The sequence below is a fragment of the Balaenoptera acutorostrata genome, chromosome 1 (assembly GCF_949987535.1).
Source record: "Balaenoptera acutorostrata chromosome 1, mBalAcu1.1, whole genome shotgun sequence".
Taxonomy (NCBI): domain Eukaryota; kingdom Metazoa; phylum Chordata; class Mammalia; order Artiodactyla; family Balaenopteridae; genus Balaenoptera; species Balaenoptera acutorostrata.
Genome location: NC_080064.1, coordinates 7,537,449 through 7,557,239, shown reverse-complemented (window position 1 = coordinate 7,557,239; position 19,791 = coordinate 7,537,449). Strand labels below are relative to the sequence as shown.

Below are 19,791 nucleotides of genomic sequence, written 5' to 3'. Positions count from 1 at the left end.
GCTTTTCCACCCCCGTGTTCTGCAGGTGGTGACCTGCACATGACTCAGTTTTTCCGAGGTAATCTGGCTGGCCTGACGATCCGTTCCGGGAAACTCGCAGATAAGAAAGTGATTGACTGTCTGTATACCTGCAAAGAGGGGCTAGACCTGCACGTCCCCGAAGACAGCGGCAGCGGTGTCAAGGTAACACCAGCACCCACCTGCACGGCACCCACGACTTCCTCAAGCACAAGTGCGGAGGCTGTTGGCATAAGGATTGATCGGTGATTGGTCCTGAGCTGCTTTTACTCACAGCATCTCCGACACCACACGTGTGGGGTGTCTTTCTCACACCAATTCTCCAGCTCCTGGACCCCAACTCCCCAGGCGTCCTGTAATCCAGTTCAGTCCTGACACTAACTGGGCACCAGGCCCCAGTGCCCCCCACATGCCTGCTCCTCTGGTGCCAGCTGCAAGGATCCGGGCCTCCGGTACCCACACTTGGCTGAAAAAAGTCGAGGGTTCCTACAATCCCTCGCCCTTTTCAGGTTCAATAATTTTGCTAGAACTGCTCAGAAAACCGTTCATTTACTATTACTGGTTTATTATGAAGGATACAACTCAGGAACAAGCAGGTGGAAGAGAGGCACAGGACCAGGAGTGGAGGAGGGTGCACGGGCCTTCCACGCCCCATCCAGGTGCACCACCCTCCCGGCACCTCGCTGTGTCCACCAGCCCAGAAGCTTTCCAAGACCCTGTTGTTTAGAAGTTTTTGTGGAGGGTCTGTTATGTAGGTATGATTGATCAAATCATTGACGACTGTTGATTAATTAACTCAATCTCCAGTCACTCTCCCCTCCCCAGAGTTTAGAGGTGAGGCTGAAGGTCCAATGTAATCACGTGGTTGGTTTCTTTGGCAACCAGCCTGCATCCAAGAGTCACCTCATTAAGGTAAATTCTGGGGTGGCTGAAAGGGGCTTATTAGGAATAAAAAAAGATGCCCCTATCCGTCAGGAAATTCCAAAAGTTTTAGGAGCTCTATGCCAGAAACCAGGGACAAAGACCAAATATATATGTCCTATTATATCACAGATCTGTCTGTGCCTTAGATATTTACCATCATATAATAGGGTCACGGTCACTGGAATTACGTGAGATTTTCTTCTCCAAGTCACCAATCCAAATCAATTCCAAGCTAATCCTCTTTGTCGAAGTGTTCATGGATTCAGCTTCTTGCAGTTAGAACCTTATTCTGTTCCTGTCTCTCTGTTTTGGTGCCATTTCAGATCCAAGCCAACCCCAGTCAGTCAGTGTTGACCTTGGAGGGAGAGGATGTAGGGGAGTTGGATAAGGCCATGCAGCACATTTCCTACCTGAATTCACGACAGTTCCCCACACCCGGGATCCGAAGACTCAAAATCACCAGCATGGTCAAGTATGTGCTGACTTTTAACAATAAACCTGTCTTTGCTCAGTGACCCTTGAGAAGAAAATGTGTGTATTTAGGTTTTTAAGTCAACCCAGCCTCCCTTCTGTAAGGAAAGGTGATCTGTCCCTCGTTACCAGAAAGTTTGAGTGATGTGTGGAAGCACATTCCGGGAGTGGCCGGCGTCTTGTCCCCTAGGTGGTTGTGGAATCCTGTGGTCCACCTCCGAGCGCCTTTGTCTGTGTGGCTTGAGAAGCCGCCTCTTAAAGCCCTGACCCTTCCGTCCCCTTCCTTGTTGGCAGATGTTTTAACGAGGCCACCTGCCTCTCAGTCCCCCCGTTGGACGGCTACGTGATGGTTTTGCAGCCGGAAGAGCCCAAGATCAGTCTGAGTGGCATCCACCATTTTGCTCGGGCAGCTTCCGAATTTGAAAGTTCGGAGGGGGTCTTCCTTTTCCCCGAGCTTCGGATCATCAGCACCATCACGAGAGAGGTGGAGCCTGAAGGAGAAGGGGACGAGGACCCCACAGGTAACAGCCTAGACCAGTCACCCAAAAGTGGGCGGCTGAAACCCCACTGCCGCTACTTATTTCTTGGCCCTTTTCCTCTGTGATTTTGTAGACTTGAATGTTTTAATGCTGTTCTTGGGTCTGCTTCTGGAATCTGACCCGTGGGCTAGAGCGCATTATGATCTTTGGAAACCCACGTGGAGGGTCCTCTCATCTTTTTCCAGCTTGATGTCAGAATCTGGGATGGCTCTTGTGGGTTGGGAGGATGGAGACCAGGGCAGGGGTGCTCCTGCTGGCTGGCCCCCCATTCTCGGGCCTTCCTGGTGGCCAGTCCTCCTCGACACATAAAGCACCCCCCATTCTTGAAAATGACTGTCCCGTACCGCCGTCCGTGGTCCCTGAAAGGCCTCTGTGAGTTTGAGGACGAGCAGACGGGCCGTCGCTGTGAGCACCTCCCTGGGCTCCACAGCCTCTGCTATTTCCGGTCGGGCCATTTTTGCAGTTCAAGAGTCGCTGGTGTCGGAGGAGATTGTCCACGACCTAGACACCTGCGAGGTCACGGTGGAGGGAGAGGAACTGAACCGAGAGCAGGAGAGCCTAGAAGTGGACGCGGCCCGCCTGCAGCAGAAGGGCATCGAAGTGAGCAGCTCTGACCTGGGCGTGGTCTTCACAGGTGAGAGGCCAGACCCCAGACCGGGAGAGTGAAGGCTCAGAGCTCAGCGCCCACCTCCTCCCAGCTCAGCAGCTGGAGAGAGTCCTGGAGGAGGTGGGAAAGGATGAGCGGTGGCCACACACCTTCTCCCAGACGGGAGGGGAAGCTCAGCTCTGCCTGGTGTCCCGTCCTCATAACGGGTAGAAGCTTGGGCGCGTGTGGCGCCTGCCCCTCAGCAGCGGACGACGCCCCCGCAGTTGGCAAGCCAGACGCGCGGCCGGGTGGCTCTGGGGCCCGCCTGCAGCCTGCCTTTGCCCCCGGCCCGTGTCCCTAAGCTCAGCCGCCGCTGTCTTCCCCGCAGGTGTCGACACCATGGCCAGCTACGAGGAGGTCTTGCACCTCCTGCACTACCGGAACTGGCACGCCAGGTCCTTGCTTGACCGGAAGTTCAAGCTCGTGTGCTCCGAGCTGAATGGTCGCTACGTCAGCAACGAGTTCCAGGTGGAGGTGGGTGCCGGGCTGTGCCGAGCAGGGCCAGCAGCGTGGTCACCGGGCGCCTCGCTCACGGCCCTGATGTTGGCAGATGCCGATTTTTAGAGCACTTGTGGTGGCAGCTGTTTGGGTTCATCCTGGGGTGGGTCGCCTTTCCCAGCCGGGGGGCTGCTCCCCGTTAGACCTGCAGAGGTTTGGGGGGACAGGTTATACACGGGGTGGGCTGGGGCACAGCACGGTGCCCCACTTCACAGTCTGCCTTAGCCCGAGAGTCGGAGGGGCCTCTGGAGGGAGGTGGTCAGGACCGAGTGGCAGTCCGTGCCTTGGGCTGAGGGGCAAGATTGTTTCTCGAGATTTGACACTGCTTTCGCCGGGGGAGCCGGGGCTTCTTTGCAGGTGGCTGGCCCTGCCGTGAGTAGATCCTTGGCCCAGGGCGGGGGTTGCCGCCAGCGCCGGCAGGGCTGCTCTCCGGTGAACGTGGTCGTGGGGACTCAGGCCGCAGTGGCCAGAGGGCACTCGTCCTGCTCGGACACCTTTCGTGTCACTCAGAGCTTCTGTGCCCTGGAAAAATGGACCCAAAGTTACTCTCAGCAATTGAACGCTTCCGTTGTGACCCGTAGCAGCAGAAGTAAACTCACAGGGCTGAAGAGCCCATGAGTGTTTTCTCTGAGTCAAAGGGTAGCAGATTTGAAAGGAAATAAAGGCTCTGATTTGTGCTCTCTCTCACGTGGCTGTAGTTTTGGGGCAAGAGGGGCAGTGTTGTGTGCCCGGGCTTCTCGAACCACCCGTGGTGAAGGGCCAGCGGTGGTGCTGTGTCTTCTCCTCCAGTCTGTGGTGGATGAATTATTTTATTAGATACAATAAAAGTGAGTTATTCCAACAGCAGGATGTTCTTGGCTGTGTGACAGCATCACATGGTTACGGCAGCCTCCTCGGCTGCCCCGTTCTTCCCTCCGCCCACCAGCACCGGTCCAGGGCCCACTTCGGTGGTGCTGGTCAAGTGCATGTCCATTCCACGCGCGGACACGTCCGGGCTGCCTTGTGTCTCCGCTGCAGGTGAACGTCATCCACACGGCCAACCCCGTGGAGCACGCCAGCCACATGGCCGCGCAGCCGCAGTTCGTCCACCCCGAGCACCGCTCCTTCATTGACCTCTCAGGTCACAACTTGGCCAACCCCCACCCGTTCGCAGGTAGGCCTGGGACGCCCCTCCCCGCCTCCTGCCGTGAGCTCAGCCCCCCCCCCCCCCCCCCCCGCCGCTCAGAACAGCCACCGGCCAGCCTGGCTGTTACTCCACGTCACACGAGGAAACCGGAGCACGGACGGGGCAGCGAGGGGCCGAACCCAGACTTGAACCCGTGCTGAGCCTTTTCTCGGAGCGAGCAGTGGAGGCCGAGGGCACACGGCGGGGCTGGCCGGGCCGGGTCTCGTCATCACAGCCGTCCTGTCTCGTCTTCCCCGCAGTCGTCCCCAGCACCGCAACCGTCGTCATCGTGGTGTGTGTCAGCTTCCTGGTTTTCATGATCGTCCTGGGAGTGTTCCGGATCCGGGCCGCTCACCAGAGAACCATGCGGGACCAGGACGGCGGCAAAGAGAACGAGATGGATTGGGACGACTCTGCCCTGACCATCACCGTGAACCCCATGGAGGTAGGCGAGGGCGGTGGCGCCCCAACTGAGAACCCCGCAGGCCAGGGCCCCAGGGAGGCTCAACTCACCCTCACGCTCACGTGCTTTGCGTGGTCCGCACCATGACCCTGCGTGGGTAAACTGAGGCCTGGGGGGGCCTGCTTTAGGGTCGTGGTCCCGCTGTGGGTGGCGACCGGAGCTCTGTTTCCCTTCATCTTTGGTGAGGAGCCTAGTCAGCCCCTCTTGCTGGGTCGTGGGATGTGGCCTCCGGCGGGTGGACGAAGCCTGGGTCACAGGCTGGGGCGGGGTGGGGGAGGGGGCTGGCTTCAGCGCCTGGTCGGGCCGTCTGTTTGTCAGACGTATGAGGACCAGCACAGCAGTGAGGAGGAGGAGGAGGAGGAGGAGAGCGAGGACGGGGACGAGGAGGATGACATCACCAGCGCCGAGTCGGAGAGCAGCGAGGAGGAGGAGGGGGAGCACGGGGACCAGCAGACTGCGAACAGGCAGCAGCAGCTCGAGTGGGACGACTCCACCCTCAGCTACTGAGCCGCGGCCGCGCCCTCCGCCGCCTTCTTTCTGCTTCAGGAGACTCTGCTGTCACCTCTCTGCCCGCCCCGAGGGTCCACGATGTACAAAGTCATTCTGGCCAGTAGGTCTGCAGACCCTCCCGGTCGCCGATCTCTGCCCGCGCTTGGTGTATAGGACCATAGGCTCCCCCTTGCCCCCTCCCGTCGTCCGCCCTGCTCGCTCTTAAGTTATGTGTGAGCTGACGCTCGCTCTGCGGCTGATGTCGACTCCAGAAGAGCCGCAGTGACTGGACTCCTTGACAGAGGGTTAGAGTTGCTCACTCCTACCTGGTAATCCTCTTCTTTTTTTTTTTTTTTTAAAGTTTTTATTTTTTCCAAACTAGTGCATGTATAAAATGGCAGAATGGGGTTAATATGTAGATGATGAACTGACTTTTTAATATTTTGTAAATAAATTGGGATTCCTCGTGTCTTTTGTGCTAGCATAATCCGGGGCTGGATGCAAAGTGGAGTGGAGACACTGAGCGTGGGAGGGGAGGGACCGAAGACCCATTCCCCCCCTCCCCCAAGATGAGGAGAAAGGAGCACAGACATTGCTCTGCTGCCCGGCAGGAGGGGACCGGATCAGGGACCCCTCCTTGGAGGCTGGAAACGGCCAGGTCTTTTCTTTGGGATTCTACCCATTGAGGGCTGCGGGGAGCTGGGGTCCCTGGCCATGTTTGCTCCCTTCTCCAAGGACCGGCAGCTCCTCATGCAGGAACCTGGACTCAGGTGCAGCTGTGGGGTCCATACTGAATAGATGCAAGTTTCCTTGCTGGTGAGAGCATGTTTCGATCATGTGGATGGTGCACACCCTCTGACCACTTGGTCTGGAGACAGCAACAGGCCTGGGGGCTCTGTACTCAGAACCTGGCTGAAATGATGCCCAGTGGCCTGAAGGCAAGTGCTCGATTCCCCGAGCACCTGCGCCCCTCCTCCCCAGAGCCCCCGGGGGTGAAACCCATGTCCAGTAGGTGGTAAAGGGAGAGAACCGCAGTCAGGAGCGAAAACCCCTACAGCACGTGGTTTTTAATTTACATGTAAATTTTTAGATTTCTAAAACTGGGGGAAAATAATTTTGAACACTGTTCTGTGATCATAACTGCTAGTCTCGAGGACACTGCCAGCTGTCCCGTGTTGTGTGTGGCCACCCCTCCGTGTACTGTCACTGTCGCTGCTCTGTTTGGACCGTGGATAGACGCTAACGCGTAGACGGGACGCTCCGCGCTGTCTGTAGCCGCCGTGGTATCACTTTTCAGATGTGTATATTGATGATAGGTCAGAAAGTGTATACATACAATAAAGTCTGTTCTAACTCCAGTGGGAGCGTGGGTTGTTTTTGGTCTTGTTTTCATCTTAATCCTGCATTCTCTTGTTTCTTTCTGAGCCAAGAACATAACATACCAAGGATTTTATTTCTTTTAATCTGTTTTTACCTCTCATTTCAAGGTTTCAGACTGTTGAACCTACATCAGTTACGCTGAACTCACCTTCCCCATACAGAAACATCAAATGACTTAAAAAAAATAGAAAATACTCTTCTTGTCAGGCACACAGGCCGTGCACCCAACCAGCTATTGCTGTGTATATGCAGTGTGCTGCCCACACCAGGAAGCACAGACTCGTTCAAATAAATAACAAGTAGACATACACTCGGCTTTTCCTATTTCCAAACAGGTGGGTGGGTCTGATGAATTCAGCACTTAGTTGGGAACCAGAGTCCGGTCAGTGGGGCTCTGTGGGTGGCACGGATTGCTATGGGCAGTGCCTCCCGGCCACCTCTCGTGAACCAAGAAACAGAGTTGGCACCTGGGCTCTTCTGGAAGCCGTGCACCTGGGCTGCTGAGAGGGCAGCTACTTCTGGCTCTGCTGAGCCATGCAAAGCCTTTGAGAGGTAAGTGGTGTCGCCCCTGTGAGTCCCGAGTCGGCTGCTAATACATGAAGCTCGCCTGTGGGCTTCCAGAAGCCCATATTCTTAGCCCCACCTCCAGAGTTGGCTCCAGAAGGCTGAGGGAGGCCCGGGAACCTGCATTTCTTGAACTCCTCAGATGCACCTAAGGCCGAGCCCGAATCATTTCAAGCTAAGTACCGTCGGAGGAAAAGATGCCACCACACCCTTAACTCTCACGCTTCTGCTGCCTGGGTACCGGGAGCAGGTTCTCAAAGGTGAGCGTTCTGGAGAGGAGATCAGGTCCTTCACGACCTAAAACCTGCTTTAGGAGGAGGGAGGTTACATATAATTGCACAAAGTACTCGCACCTGCTTGCGTCTTGAACCATGACCAGGATGAGCTAAATCAAGCTCAGACCTTTTTAAAGTGTCTCGAGGACCAGCGTGCGCTATACGTGATGGGCGCTGGGGCCTTTCTCCCGAGCCAGAGAGGTTCAGTAAAGTAGTTGGGCTATTTTTTTTCTCACCCGCAAACAAAATCGCTTTACAGCAGAGATGAGAGAATTCCCGTACCCAGGAGTCGCTTTAAAAGTGGAAAGCAATCATCCCTGAATCTAGAGGGTACCCAGGCCTCCTCTGGGGGCTGCCCAGAACTCAGTCAATGGAGGGCACGCAGGTGGAGGGGGTGAACAGGCGTGGGTGCCCTGTCTGGACAGCAGGCACCGGGTCACTGCCAGGCACCAAGGCCAGTGCAGCACGGCGGGGGCCTGGGGAGGAGGCAGCTCCCGCACGGGAGAATCGTCTCTGCCGGCTCCAGACCCCCCAGCTGGAAGACTTGAGGTCACAGATCCTCGGCGAGATGCGGCCTCGAGGTGCCGGGCTCACAGTGTCTTCCCATCAAAGCCCAGGGCTCGGATGGGGAAGCGGGAGGACGGTGCCTCTCCCCACATTAGGGTGCATTTCCATGTATGGCTGTTTAGTTCCCGAAACATTTCAAGTCATAAATAAATAACCAGTGTAAACAAAAGGCAGTTGTGTAGGTTCTTTCCCAAGGATGCCGTCCAGCCTTTCAGGCCCCGGAGGGTGGCCGAGGGTGGCCGGCTCCCAAGACTGACAGCTCGGTTGTCTCCAGGCCCGGGGCTTGCACGGGCTGCTATTGCCTGTTGTCTTTGGACACGTTGTGGGCCAGCCAGTTGACTTTGGTTTTCCAGCTCTCCCGGAGGGCTTCGTTAAACTTCACCCGGAAGTGCTTCAGGGCCTCCTCCTCCGTCTTCCCCAACGCCAGAGAATCCTGAGGCAAGATCGAAGCAATGGGCGTCCCACGGAGGGGCCTGGGCCCTGCTCAGCAGGGAGCCCCGTCTCCCTGCACCTCCGCCCTCTCTGGGCAGGTAACGCTCCCTCCTAAGAGAACTGCACCAAGGGAGCCAGGAGGGCGCCACCCACACCTCCCCTGGGAAGAGCTCTTCGTTCCCACCCCAACCAAGGCGGCCCCCGCCCCGCCCCATCCTCAAAATAAGATGCCAACTCGAGCCGGGAGGTCTTGGCCCTGAAGGCAGGCGGCCTGGCCTTCTCCACTGGAAGCTGGCAGGAGGAAGAAGGGAGGGAGCAGCTTCTTCCCAGGAACTCGGGGGCCATGGCCACCCCCCTCCCCTCACTCCCCGCCCCAGTGTCTTATAAACTGAAAAGACGCAGGAAGGAAAGACAGTTTTTAACCATGGAGGGAACCCTCTTGTACAAGTGGAAACACCCGCAGCCTGCGGAGGACGGGAGGGTGGGCGAGAGCCGGTGGCTTCCCGCCAGACCCGGGTCCCAGGCCGGTGTGAGCACACGCGAGTCAGGAGGGCCCTGTGGGTCCACCAGGCTCAGGGGTTTGGGGGTGCTGCCTCGAGGAGTCTGGGGCTCCCTGGTCTCCTGCCTGGCGGGGCCCTGCCCTGGCGTTTACCTTGAGGTACTGGATGTCTTTGGAGCAGCTGAGCTCAGGCAGGCCTGCCGCCCGCATCAGGGCAAAGAGGTGGAGAAAGAGCAGCCCGTGGCGCCGCAGGATGGTGTAGGCCCTTTCACAGTAGCCCCGGAACCTGCAGTGGGAGGTCAGGGAGGGGGCCCTGGGTCCTCCCGTCCGCCCGCACCCCAGCCAGCCGGCCAGCCCGCCCTCACCCTGGAAGGAGCCGTGCCCACAAAGCCCCAGCGTCCTCTGACTGACCGCCCCCAGTGCACCCCGCCTGGGGCCCCCGGCACCAAGGGGCATCTCGGGGGTCTGAGGCACCCTCACCTTTCAAATTTCTCACTATTATTCGTCTTCCCCTGCTGGATCACGTGGACAAAGTCATAGGTGAGGATGAATGGGACTCGCTCACGGTTGATTCCAAACTTGGTCTTGAAATTCCCCAGAAAGTGGCCGAAATCAATGTGGAACAGCTGAGGGGAGGGAAGAGCAAAGACCCAAAAGGAGTCAAAAAGGAGAGTGCCTCACCCAGAGGAGCCTGGGGAGGGAGAGGGAGCTGGAAGGGCTTGGATAGGGCGCTCCGCCAGCAGCCGTGTGCAGAGCAGAACGGCCAGCGGGCCGGCGCCGGGCGGCAGGCACCATGCCCGTGGCAGCCCCACGCCACCCCTACCTGCCCGTTCTCTCGGATCATGATGTTGTCGCTGTGCCGGTCGCCGATGCCCAGCACGTATGTGGCCACGCAGTAGCCAGCGCAGGAGAGGGTGAACTCCTCAATGGCTCGATCCAGGGCCTCCCTGCGGGGCAGGGATGGAAACCACGGCCACACCATTTAGCAGCTCCTTCTACCAAGGGGTGGGGTCTATGTCCTCTGTCCTTGACTCTGGCCTTGTGACTTGCTTGGACCAACAGAACATGGAGGAAGTGATGCTGGGCTCCTTCCAGAGCCTGGGCCTTAAGACACCTTGCAGTTCCTGAACCTTCCCTACTGCCATGGAAGGAAGCTGAGGCTAGAATGAGAGGCCACATGGAGAGAAGCCCCAGACGTGCAACCCTCCAGGCCCAGTCAAACTACCAGATGAGAGCAGTTGCATAAGTGATTAAAGCAGAAGAACCACTCAGCTGAGCCAGCTCAAGTTGCAGATTTGTGATTTAGGCCCCTAAGTTCGGGGTGGTTGTTGTGCGGCAATAACTAACTGATACATGCGGGAACAGAGACCTGACCCACTCCCCCACCACCCCACCCCACAGCATCTGTGGGATGGTCCTCGGCTGAGCCAAGAAGCCACAGAGACTGTCAAAGGCCCTCCTCCTTGCCTTTGATTCCCGAGGTCTGCCTCTTGGGAAGGAGAGGGCGTCTGTCCCTTGGGCCCGAAACCTACCCAGGGTTCTTGGACTTGAGCCAGTTGAGCAGAGCATCCTTGTTGAAGGCAGCCGTGGCCGCCATGTTGCTCTTGTTCAGCTGGATGTTGGCGATGGTGTCTGAGTGAAGCACCACCTCGATGAGGCCTGTGTGGTCCCCGGTGGAGAGGCAGCCATAAGGGGTCATCCTAGCCAGGTGGGAGGAGGGGCAGGTGGACACAGTGGTCAAGGGCTGTCCCAGGGGCTTCTTGACCCCGAGGAGCTTAACCCTAAAAGGCTGCAGGAGATGCTACTCAAGTTGCTGAAAAGAGGAGGCAGGTACTGGGGGCGAGCCCTTGACTCCCAGGGCTCCAGGGAAGGTTCCTTGGAGAGGTCACACCAGCACCCAAGATGCAGAGAGGAAGAGTCGGCACCTTAGCTGAACTCATGTTTGCTCAGAGAGAAAAATCCAGGTGGCTCGGAAGAAGATGGGGCAGGAAGCCAGGGATGCTTGAGGCAAAGGGACCAGTGGAGGGAGACAGTGCAAAGGGCCAGGGCTGGCCTTCTCCACCCTCATCCTGAGGCCCTATTGCCTCCCTGACCCCGAGTTTCAAACTGGTCCCTGCTCTTCTTAGAAGAGCCAGTCTTTTTTCCAGCTGAGGTGGTAATGTCAGCTTTGACAGGGGACCCCTCCAACGGGGTACAGTCCTAGGCCTGGTGCAGGCACAAGTGGATGACGGGAGGGCCTCTCACCTCAGGTCCAAGCCCTCCTGCTTCCACAGAACGTCCATCAGCTGGATCATCTGCAGGGTCAGCATGTCCTGGCGGAGGTCTGCGCAGCCGCCCCCGGGGAGGAAAGGCATGAGTTTCTGGTGGGTTCTCCAATCTCAGCCATGCCCAGGCCCCAGAGTCCCAAGACTCTGTCTTTTCGTCAGCTCACCCTCCAGGAGATCCGCCCCCGACCCCCACCGCAAGGTGTGCCCGCCGAGGGTAGTATGGCAGGGCGAGGGGAAGCCAAGGCCTCAGCGGGTCCCTCCCCAGGGCCTGGCCTGCTCACCGTCCCCGTTCTTAAAGATGATGCCCACGGTGCCATCGCTGCCCGCCTCCTCATTGCTGTACATGACCCACAGGGGCTTCATCTTGGAGTCCATGAAGGTGCACTGCTCCACGCTGCCGGACCAGAGAGCAGTCAGCAGCGGGCCCTCCTCAGGGCCTGGGGGGAGGGGAGGAGGTGGGGAGGCCCCGGCTGGGGCCTGGGGCTCACCAGACTTCAGCCAGCAGGGTGCTGGGGTCGAGCGGGGACTGCAGGTGGGAGAGGGCCTCCAGGTAGGTCTCCTGGCGCATGCACAGGTGCATCAGCTCCTTGGTCTGGGGCTTGGTGGTCTTCTGGGAGCTCACTTTGACGACGTCGTTCAGGGCCTTCAGTTTGCTCAGCGCTTCCCCCTGGCCAGGAGGATGGGAGGGCAGCGTGGGCAGGCCGGGAGGGGCAGGCTCCGAGCCTCGTCCTGGCCCACACGGTCCTACAGGGGCTGGGACAACTCTGCCCCAAAGCAGAGCCCAGGCAGGGGTGCGGGGGCCCCGCGCCTCACCTGCTTCATCAGCACCTTCATGTGATGGGTGCTGCCCCTGCAGTAGGCCTCCATGATGAGGCCGAAGCGCAGGGCCACCGAGGGCACGTGCATCTCGGAGCTGGGGGAGGAAGAAGGGGCTGAGCCTCGCCTCGCCTCGCCAGGCGGGGCCACACAGCCCCTCCCAGCCCGGCAGGACCCAGCCACCGAGGACACCCGGGCTGGCCGGCGGGAAACGCGAGGCCCGCAGGCAAGAGGCCCCTCCTCCCCGTGGCCTTCCAGGTGAGTCCAGCTACCGCAGGTGCCAGAAGAGGAAGTGGCCGATCTTGCGATTGGCCAGGGCTCGGTCCAGCAGGAATTTGGTCAGCTCGCAGTCGAGGTAGGACTCGTACTTGAGCACCTGCACCAGCTGCAGCAGGTACTGGAAAAGCTCGTCGTCCCTGCAGAGAAGGGAGGCTGGCTGGGGCCCGGAGCTTCACGGCTCGGGAGAGGGTCTGCGGCTGGTGAGGGGGCAGGGTAGGTGCGGGAGGCCAGCCTCACCTGAGCAGGCCCCCAGGAGAGGTCCCCAGCCAGCGCCTAGACCCGGGCCATTGGGGCAAAGCCGCCCTCTGAAGATGAGGAAGACCGCGGGACTCACGTCAGTTTCCGCAGGGACTTGATGGCAAAGGAGCCCACGTGGCGGTCAGGGAAGCTGAAGTCCAGCAGCTCCAGGGCGCTCAGGACGGGCAGCTCGGGCCAGGAGCACAGCAGGTGGAGCATCTGGGGGGTGCTGGTGGTCAGGGCAGGGGGCGCAGGCTGCGGTCTGGCTCCAGACTCTGCCCCCTCCCCCGGCCCCGGCCCCGCCGCCCACCTGGGCCACGTCCTCGTGCTTGTTCCACTTGGTGACCAGCAGCAACCGGGCCAGCGCCTCGGGGAAGTGCTCCTGGATCTCGTGCCGCATCTTCCACACCAGGTCCTTCTCGTGCTCGTATAGCTCCCCGGACCCCCGGCGCTCCAGGATCTCCCGCAGCTGCAGCTGCTGAGGGGCACAGGTGGAGGTGGGGGGGCGGTGAGGGCTGCAGCCAGGTCCACGCCCCACCGCCCACGGCCCCCAGCTCACCTCCTCCTCCGTGAAGCGCCCGTGCTCCCCATGCCGCCCCAGCTCTAGGATCTGCAAGAGCGACCCTGCTGTCAGCGGCAACCCCGGGGCCTGGGCCAGCCTGGCGGGGGGGCCCCCGGGGCGGGTGTCAACACCTCGGCACTGCCGACCTTGTGCGCCAGTGACCCTCAGTGGTGGGGACTCTCCCGCGTGCTGTAGGGCGTTTAGCAGCACCCCTGACCTCCACCCATGAGATGCCAGGTGCATCTCTCCCACTAGTCGTGACAACCAAAAATGTCTTTGGACATTGCCCAACGTCCCCTGGGGGGCAAAGCGGCCCCTGGTTGAGAATCGCTGCTCTAGGACACACGAGGATTCCAGAGAGTCCAGGAAGCCCCCAAGCGTGTGTGGGCACCCAGCCCCCAGCCCCGGGCAACTCACGGGGTGCAGGGACCATGTCCTGGGGAGCCCCAGAGGCAGGGTCAGGACAGTTAACCTTTAGCTTCGAGGTTTCTGGGCAGGGTGGGTCCTGGACCCCAAATGGCGAGGGCCCCCTCACTGACCTTGTCCAGGGCAGGGTAGTATACAGGGTGGGGGGCCACCTCAGGGAGAAAGATGACCAGGGCGGCCGCGCTCTCAGTGTTGGGGTTACTCCGCACGGTCCCACAGGGGTTCAGTAGCTCCCCTTTCTCGTCTGGATACAAGGACAGACGGAGTTGCAAGGGGAATGTCATCACGTGTGGGACCCACCTCCCCAAACCCCCGGCCTCTGCCTCTCCCTCCTGGCCTGGGCCAACCTGGGACGGAGGGCCACATGTAGAGGCAGCGCTCGCCGGTCTTGAGCTGGTCCTTGTAATCAAACAGCATGAGGTTGGCCCAGGCGATGGGGCAGTCCTGGGAGAGAAACCGGGCAGGTCACGGCCAGCCGCCAGAAAGCCTCCGTTTGCTCATCTGCAGGATGGGCCCAGCCAGACCACGCTTCCCACCCTCGCCCAGACTCCCTTTGAAGCAGCTGGCAGAGTCAGTCACCCCTCGGCTCCCTTCTGCTCCTGGACGCATCCCCCTCTCGGCTTCTTGAGAAAGCCTCAAACAAACCACATAGGCCCCAGGGAGCTGGCCCAGCTCAGCTACGAGTGAGTCAGGGTGGCTCGGTGGTCAGTCACATCCTGGGCCCAGTGACTCAGTGCTCGACCACCACTCTGTCTCCAACTGGCTGCTGACTCAGGCCACCCTGCTCCCTGCAAGGACACTGCATTTGTCCTTCCAGAGCAGGGAGCTCCCTCCGGGTTCCCGCAAGGACCAAAGGCTCAGGCCCAGATATTCCGAGTCACTGTGCTCATAAGCCCAGGAACCCAGCACCATCACATGGCAGGCAGGGGTGGTGGCCAGCGTGTGTGTGTGTGTGTGTGTGTGTGTGTGTGTTGTGTGTGCGCGCGTGCGCGGTGTGGAGAGGCTGGGGTTCACAGGCCCTCCTGGACCCCATCCCCAGGCTGTGTGCCAGCTGGGATGCTGGGAACGGGATGAGCAGTGGCCCCGGGGCTGCGGGACGGGACTGGGCCCATCACAGAGTGCCTCCCGACCGGCCCCACCCACCGCCTTCTTGGACTTCTTCTTGGTGGAGCGAGCCTTCTTGGCCTTCTCAATCACGGCGTAGAGCGCAAAGCAGAGGCGGGCCATGCGCGGCAGGTCGCAGACGTTGATGTCAAACTCCAGCCGCTGCTTCCACACAGGCTCCGAGCACACGCTCACCTCCGAGCTGGACACTGTCTTGCACAGCGTCTCGTTGCCGTGGAAGAGGCCGGCCTGCACCACCAGCTGGGGAAGGCGCGGTGCGGGTGGCAGGCGGCAGAGGCCCAGCCTCCCTCTCCCGCCCGGGTGTCCCTCCCACCTAAGGCTCGAATCTCCTCCTGAAAGGTCCTCATTTCATGCGGGTCTGAGCCCTCCCCCGCCAGGTGCTTGAAGGTGGTCTGGAAAAGGGAGGGCTGGCTGCCTGAGGGGGAGGAGTGGTCCTGGGGGGGAGGGGAGGGCGGCGTGGACTGTGCTCCCCACTGACTGCGGGACCCCGGGGCGTGTCGGTTCCCTGCTCTGGGCCTCAGCTTCCCCATCGGGGCTCGGGAACTCCAGGGGCCCTTCTAGCTCAAGCACCCAAGGGTGCCCCCACTGCTCAGAATGGTGTGAGCCCCTGTCGGCAGGGAAGGACTTAATGCCGCCTGCACATCTCGCCCTGCCTCTTCATCGCCCGGCCAGAAAGCTGCCCCATCCACCCCTCCAGGATTCATCCACGGGAGCCCACGCCTGCCCTGCTTGTGAAATTACCCCAACCAAAAAGTGCTCCCCAAAGAGCCCCGACCTCCTTGGACCCGGGTTTCCTGTCCTGCAAATGGGACGAGAAAACCTGCACCTCACAGGGCTGTCCTGAGGCCAGAGGAGGTGGGCATGTGAACGACCCAGAGGTGGGCTTGGCCCCGGCCCAGCTGGAGCGGCTTCCCTTCTGCGCCTGTCACCTCCCAGGCTCTGCGGTTCCTCTATCCCTGGGCTGGGCCTGTCGCCACTACCTCCACCAAAGTCAATACCCAGAACTCGCTGGGCCCGGTTTCTCCGAATTGTCCTCTCTGGCCGGCCGGCCCGCTCCCCTCCCCCCTTCCTGTTTTGAAGCAGCTCACAACCACCCCCGGCAGGGATGCTGGGTAATGTGGTCGGGTCGGGTGGCTTTCGTGTGACCCGCCCCCACCTTCTTCCTCCGCCACCCCTCCAGGCCACAGCCACCGTGTTTGTGCAAAAAACACACACTCCCCGGGCCCTTCCCGGCCCAGGAGCCCTTACCTTCATCCGCTCATCGGCATTCACTTTGCTGCCCTGGATCAGCTCGATGCAGAAAGGCTGCTCCAGGGACCACAGGGACACCGAGGCGGGCTGGGCGGGGCGGAGGGGAGAAGCGGGGGCATTAAAGCAGAGGAATTCAGGGGAGGCTCGCGCTCCCGGCCACTGTCAGGGCGCGTGGCCACCGCGGCGGCAAGGGTGTTGCAGGTTTCTGGCAGGGCTCAGGTTCCTGCCCGCAACGCCATCCTTTACCAGAAAACCTGCCGCGCGGGCGCCCCAGGGGGCGCAAGACCCCCGAGCGCTGCAGGGCATGGAGTTCTGCCTACAGCACGGGAGACAGGAGGGGCAGGCGGCCCGAGCGCCAGGCCTGGAGGCTGCCCCGGGAGTACAGACAGGAGTCCGCCCCAGCCCAGAGGCCCAACTCTCAACCCCAAGCAACCAAAAGGCATGAGACAAGGGGCCCCTGGACCTATGGCTGGTCCAGGGCGATGCCCAATAGGCTCCAGGGCTGGACCACAGGTGGGAAGGAGGGCTGCAGGGCAGGGTAAGCGCAAGGCGCCGGCTCACCTTCTTCAGAGGAATCGGGGGCGGTTTGGCGCGCGGCTTTTGGACTTGGGGGGCGGGGTTGCTCTGCTCGTCCCGCATGGCGAGGATGGAAGAGGAGTGCACCATGGTCAGGTGGGGGGTCAGCCCGCTGTGCAGGCAGCTGCAGATGTACTGAGATGGGGGGCGGGGTGAGCGGCTCCACGGTTCCCTGGATGACCGGCTACCCAGGGATGCCCCACGTTGACCCCTGCCCACGCCAGGCCTTCTGGGGCCTCTCCTGCTGGCCCTTCCTGCCCCCGCCCACCTCCCTGTGCTCACGGGGAGAGCCAGCCCAGCAAGGGGGTGCTCTCACCGTGACCCCCAAGGTCTGGCTTGTCGGGGTCAAGAGGGGCTGAGGACCAGCTCCCCCCACCCCGCCAGGCCCCAGGCCAGGACTGCAGGGAACCCAGGAACCCCTCCCGGACCCCAGCCCTCACCTGGAACTGGCAGAGGGGGTAGCTGCCGTACAGGTACTCGTGCTTCCCGTTCACCTGCAGCGCGTAGTCCTCGGGCTGCTCCACCAGCGGCTGCCGGAACACCGTGGCCTTCTTCCGGAGCGCGCAGGCCATCAGTGCCAGGGGTACATCCTTGGTGGACACCTGGAAGGTGAAGCTCTCCTAGGGGGAGGAGGGAGGGTCAGCCCTCCACGCCTGCGAAGAGCCCACGGGGTTCTGGGGCACAGGGGGTGGGCTGGCCCATCTGCAAGTATTAGGCGCCCCCTGCCCCCCCGAACGTGGGCTCCACGACGGCAGGCTCTGATGACGGCACGTGGCCGACACCAGGAAATACCTGTTGGATGCATGAGCGGACCAAGGACCAAAGCCTCGTGGTCACTCTGCCTTGTGGAACTCGCCTGGTGGGACGTTCGGCCAAGCCCCTCGTATGCAATGGCCACCCTACAAATACCACCCGATGTTGCTGGGAGGAGGATGAACTGGGGAGGCCGGTGGGTGACCGGGAGTCTCACAGGGGAAGTGTCCCCCGTGGACACGGCAGCCTGCATGCAGCACACGGGCCGGCGTGAGCCACCGCTAACCTCGCTGCCCTCGAACTTGACGTTGACGAGCAGGGCCCGGTTGGGGACGCGCAGGGTGCCCGGCCCCCAGCTCCGCGCCGACGGCTCCAGCTGCAGGGGGAAGCTGTACTGCAGCCAGGCCTCCCAGCCCAGCTGCTGCCGGTGCGCGGCCACCTCCTCGCAGAACTGGCGCATCTTGGCTCGGAAGTCATTCACCTCCGGGTCTTGCAAGGAGTCGAACTCGTGGAGGCCTGAGGGGCAGGGCAGCCGGGTGAGCGTGGGGTTCGGGGGCGGGGCGGGGCGGGGCGGGGCGGGGGGCAGGCCCAGCGGAGGTAGGACGGCCTGGCCCCGGCAGGGCACCTTTGCCGATGAGCAGGCTGATCTGCGAGTTGATGAGCTTCTTCACGCGGTCACCCTCGCGGGCCACCAGGCGCAGGACGGGCAGGAAGGGCTGGATGTCGCACAGCCGCCGCTGCTCGTCCTCCAGCTCCTGCTGCTCCGCGGTCTGGTTGACGCAGGTGAACACGTAGGCCTCGGGGTCGCTGAGCATGTGGAAGAGCGGCTCATACTGGGCTCGGTGCCACAACACCTGGGAGGGAAAGTGGCCGCTCAGCGCCTCCCCTAAGGTGGGCGGGGCCACAGGGAGCGGGGAGGCGGGGGGAGGCTGGTCTCACGACCCTGACAAGGGGGCAAAGGCAAGATCCCAGGACCACTACGCTCTCCATCCCTTGAGCCTTGACCACAGGGTCACCGGGAGTCTCCGTCCCTGCCCTTCTATGAAGGGGGCCAGGTAGGTGCTAAATCTGGAGCGGAGCGGTGGGTCCTACGGTCTCCCCCGTAGGCTACCCTGAGAGATGGCCAGCCAGACTTGACCTCCAGGCACCCAGCTAATCGTTCCTGGTTCATCACCCTGATCTTTAAATGGTGGCAAGTAATTCAGAAAAGTTTCACACACCGAGGGGGCCGTAAACGCCTCTGCGGGCTGTGTCCAGTGTGTGGCCTCGGGGTGAGGAGTCCCCAGGGATCACAGGAGCGCCAAGTTTTAGTGCAAAGGTGCTCACCGCTGAGTCACAGAGAAGATGGAAAAGGAGAGAACAGCTCTGTTTTTCTTCCACAGGGGATGGATAATTACGGTCCATCAATGCAAAGGGATAGCACAGGCATGTGACCCAGAATCTAAGGATACCTGTACCAACGCACACAGGGCTCCCAGATACAGCATTAAGTGGGAAAAGACCCCAAGCTGTAGAACAGCAGTTGTAATTCAAGCCCATTCCCATAAAAACGATGATAAACGTATTAACTACTGCAAGCTACAGTCTGCCAAGTTACTGGAAGACAGACACACCCATTCACTTACACACCGTCTATGGCTGCTTCAGCCCTACAATGGCAGACTTGAGTAGTTGTGACAAACACCATATGACCAGCAAAGCCTAGAATCTTAACTGTCTGATCCCTGGTATAAATTAAAATATTAAGAAATTGAAACTGGGGACTTCCCTGACGGTCCAGTGGTTAACACTTTGCCTTCCGATGCAGGGGGTGGGTTCGATCCCTGGTCAGGAAACTAAGATCCCACATGCCTCTCGGCCAAAAAACAAAAAACATAAAAACAGAAGCAATACTGTAACAAATTCAACAAAGACTTTAAAAATGGTCCACATCAACAACAACAAAAAATCTTAAAAAAAAAAAGAAATTGAAATTGAACTGGGATATGAGGTGAGACTGCTGAGACCGATGTGTTTTATATTTCTGTGGTATTTGGAATTTTAATAATATGCATGTAGAGCCCTGTAAGCAAAAACAAACAAAACAAAAGATTAAAATATTTACACAAGGTTAATAACATGAAAAGGATGTTATAATGTTAACTCAGAAAAAAGATATAAAAATTCATAATCAGAACTATCACAAAAAAACACTATATAGAAAAGAAAATAGGAAACAGCCAAAGTGTTAACTGTGGTTGTCTCATATGGCTGGATCATGGGTGATTTTTTCCTTCTACTTTTTCTTATTCTCCTAAATTTCAATGTGTCCATAGTACTTTTGAAATGGAAAAAAAAGAAATTTCATTTTTAAAGAAACACCCAGGAAGGGAAGATTAAAAAACAAAACAAAACAAAACAAAACTCAAGGATGGTCCATTGCTTCTCTCCTTTTTTTTTCTGCTCCCAAGTATAGCTTTTCAAATTCCGGGCTAAGGCCTTGTCCTCTGCCATGACCCATTAAATCCCACACTTTGCAAGTGGGATAAGCCCTTTGAAAGGTCACAAGACAAGATCTACCAAATACCAT

At 59.6% G+C, this 19,791-nt stretch overlaps 2 protein-coding genes across 9 annotated transcripts in view; one reads left to right on the top strand and one right to left on the bottom strand.

Annotated features, from left to right (window-relative positions):
* CLSTN1 (calsyntenin 1) overlaps positions 1 to 6,571 on the top strand; it is an 80,107-nt gene extending 73,536 nt beyond the window's left edge. For all 4 annotated transcript variants that reach the window (XM_057545161.1, XM_057545150.1, XM_057545154.1 and 1 more), the window contains 8 exons: positions 26 to 183; positions 1,266 to 1,414; positions 1,708 to 1,934; positions 2,416 to 2,586; positions 2,927 to 3,072; positions 4,114 to 4,249; positions 4,522 to 4,706; positions 5,043 to 6,571. In XM_057545161.1, the coding sequence (XP_057401144.1) occupies positions 26 to 183; positions 1,266 to 1,414; positions 1,708 to 1,934; positions 2,416 to 2,586; positions 2,927 to 3,072; positions 4,114 to 4,249; positions 4,522 to 4,706; positions 5,043 to 5,231 (1,361 nt within the window). In that variant the 3' untranslated portion in view covers positions 5,232 to 6,571. The remainder of the gene's footprint in view (positions 1 to 25; positions 184 to 1,265; positions 1,415 to 1,707; positions 1,935 to 2,415; positions 2,587 to 2,926; positions 3,073 to 4,113; positions 4,250 to 4,521; positions 4,707 to 5,042) is intronic.
* An 87-nt stretch (positions 6,572 to 6,658) lies between these two features.
* The window catches only part of PIK3CD (phosphatidylinositol-4,5-bisphosphate 3-kinase catalytic subunit delta), a 49,658-nt gene continuing 36,525 nt past the window's right edge, over positions 6,659 to 19,791 (bottom strand). For 3 of the 5 annotated variants that reach the window (XM_057545121.1, XM_057545131.1, XM_057545126.1), the window contains 21 exons: positions 17,848 to 18,076; positions 17,509 to 17,738; positions 16,910 to 17,089; positions 16,455 to 16,604; positions 15,891 to 15,980; positions 14,661 to 14,882; positions 13,865 to 13,961; positions 13,631 to 13,761; positions 13,089 to 13,139; positions 12,840 to 13,007; positions 12,627 to 12,748; positions 12,286 to 12,429; positions 12,011 to 12,110; positions 11,686 to 11,864; positions 11,479 to 11,591; positions 11,175 to 11,253; positions 10,463 to 10,630; positions 9,754 to 9,877; positions 9,411 to 9,556; positions 9,084 to 9,216; positions 6,659 to 8,432 (listed from right to left, as the gene is read on the bottom strand). In XM_057545121.1, the coding sequence (XP_057401104.1) occupies positions 8,295 to 8,432; positions 9,084 to 9,216; positions 9,411 to 9,556; positions 9,754 to 9,877; positions 10,463 to 10,630; positions 11,175 to 11,253; positions 11,479 to 11,591; positions 11,686 to 11,864; positions 12,011 to 12,110; positions 12,286 to 12,429; positions 12,627 to 12,748; positions 12,840 to 13,007; positions 13,089 to 13,139; positions 13,631 to 13,761; positions 13,865 to 13,961; positions 14,661 to 14,882; positions 15,891 to 15,980; positions 16,455 to 16,604; positions 16,910 to 17,089; positions 17,509 to 17,738; positions 17,848 to 18,076 (2,994 nt within the window). In that variant the 3' untranslated portion in view covers positions 6,659 to 8,294. The remainder of the gene's footprint in view (positions 8,433 to 9,083; positions 9,217 to 9,410; positions 9,557 to 9,753; positions 9,878 to 10,462; positions 10,631 to 11,174; positions 11,254 to 11,478; positions 11,592 to 11,685; positions 11,865 to 12,010; positions 12,111 to 12,285; positions 12,430 to 12,626; positions 12,749 to 12,839; positions 13,008 to 13,088; positions 13,140 to 13,630; positions 13,762 to 13,864; positions 13,962 to 14,660; positions 14,883 to 15,890; positions 15,981 to 16,454; positions 16,605 to 16,909; positions 17,090 to 17,508; positions 17,739 to 17,847; positions 18,077 to 19,791) is intronic. The other 2 variants (XM_057545139.1, XM_057545144.1) reach the window with 2 other exon arrangements.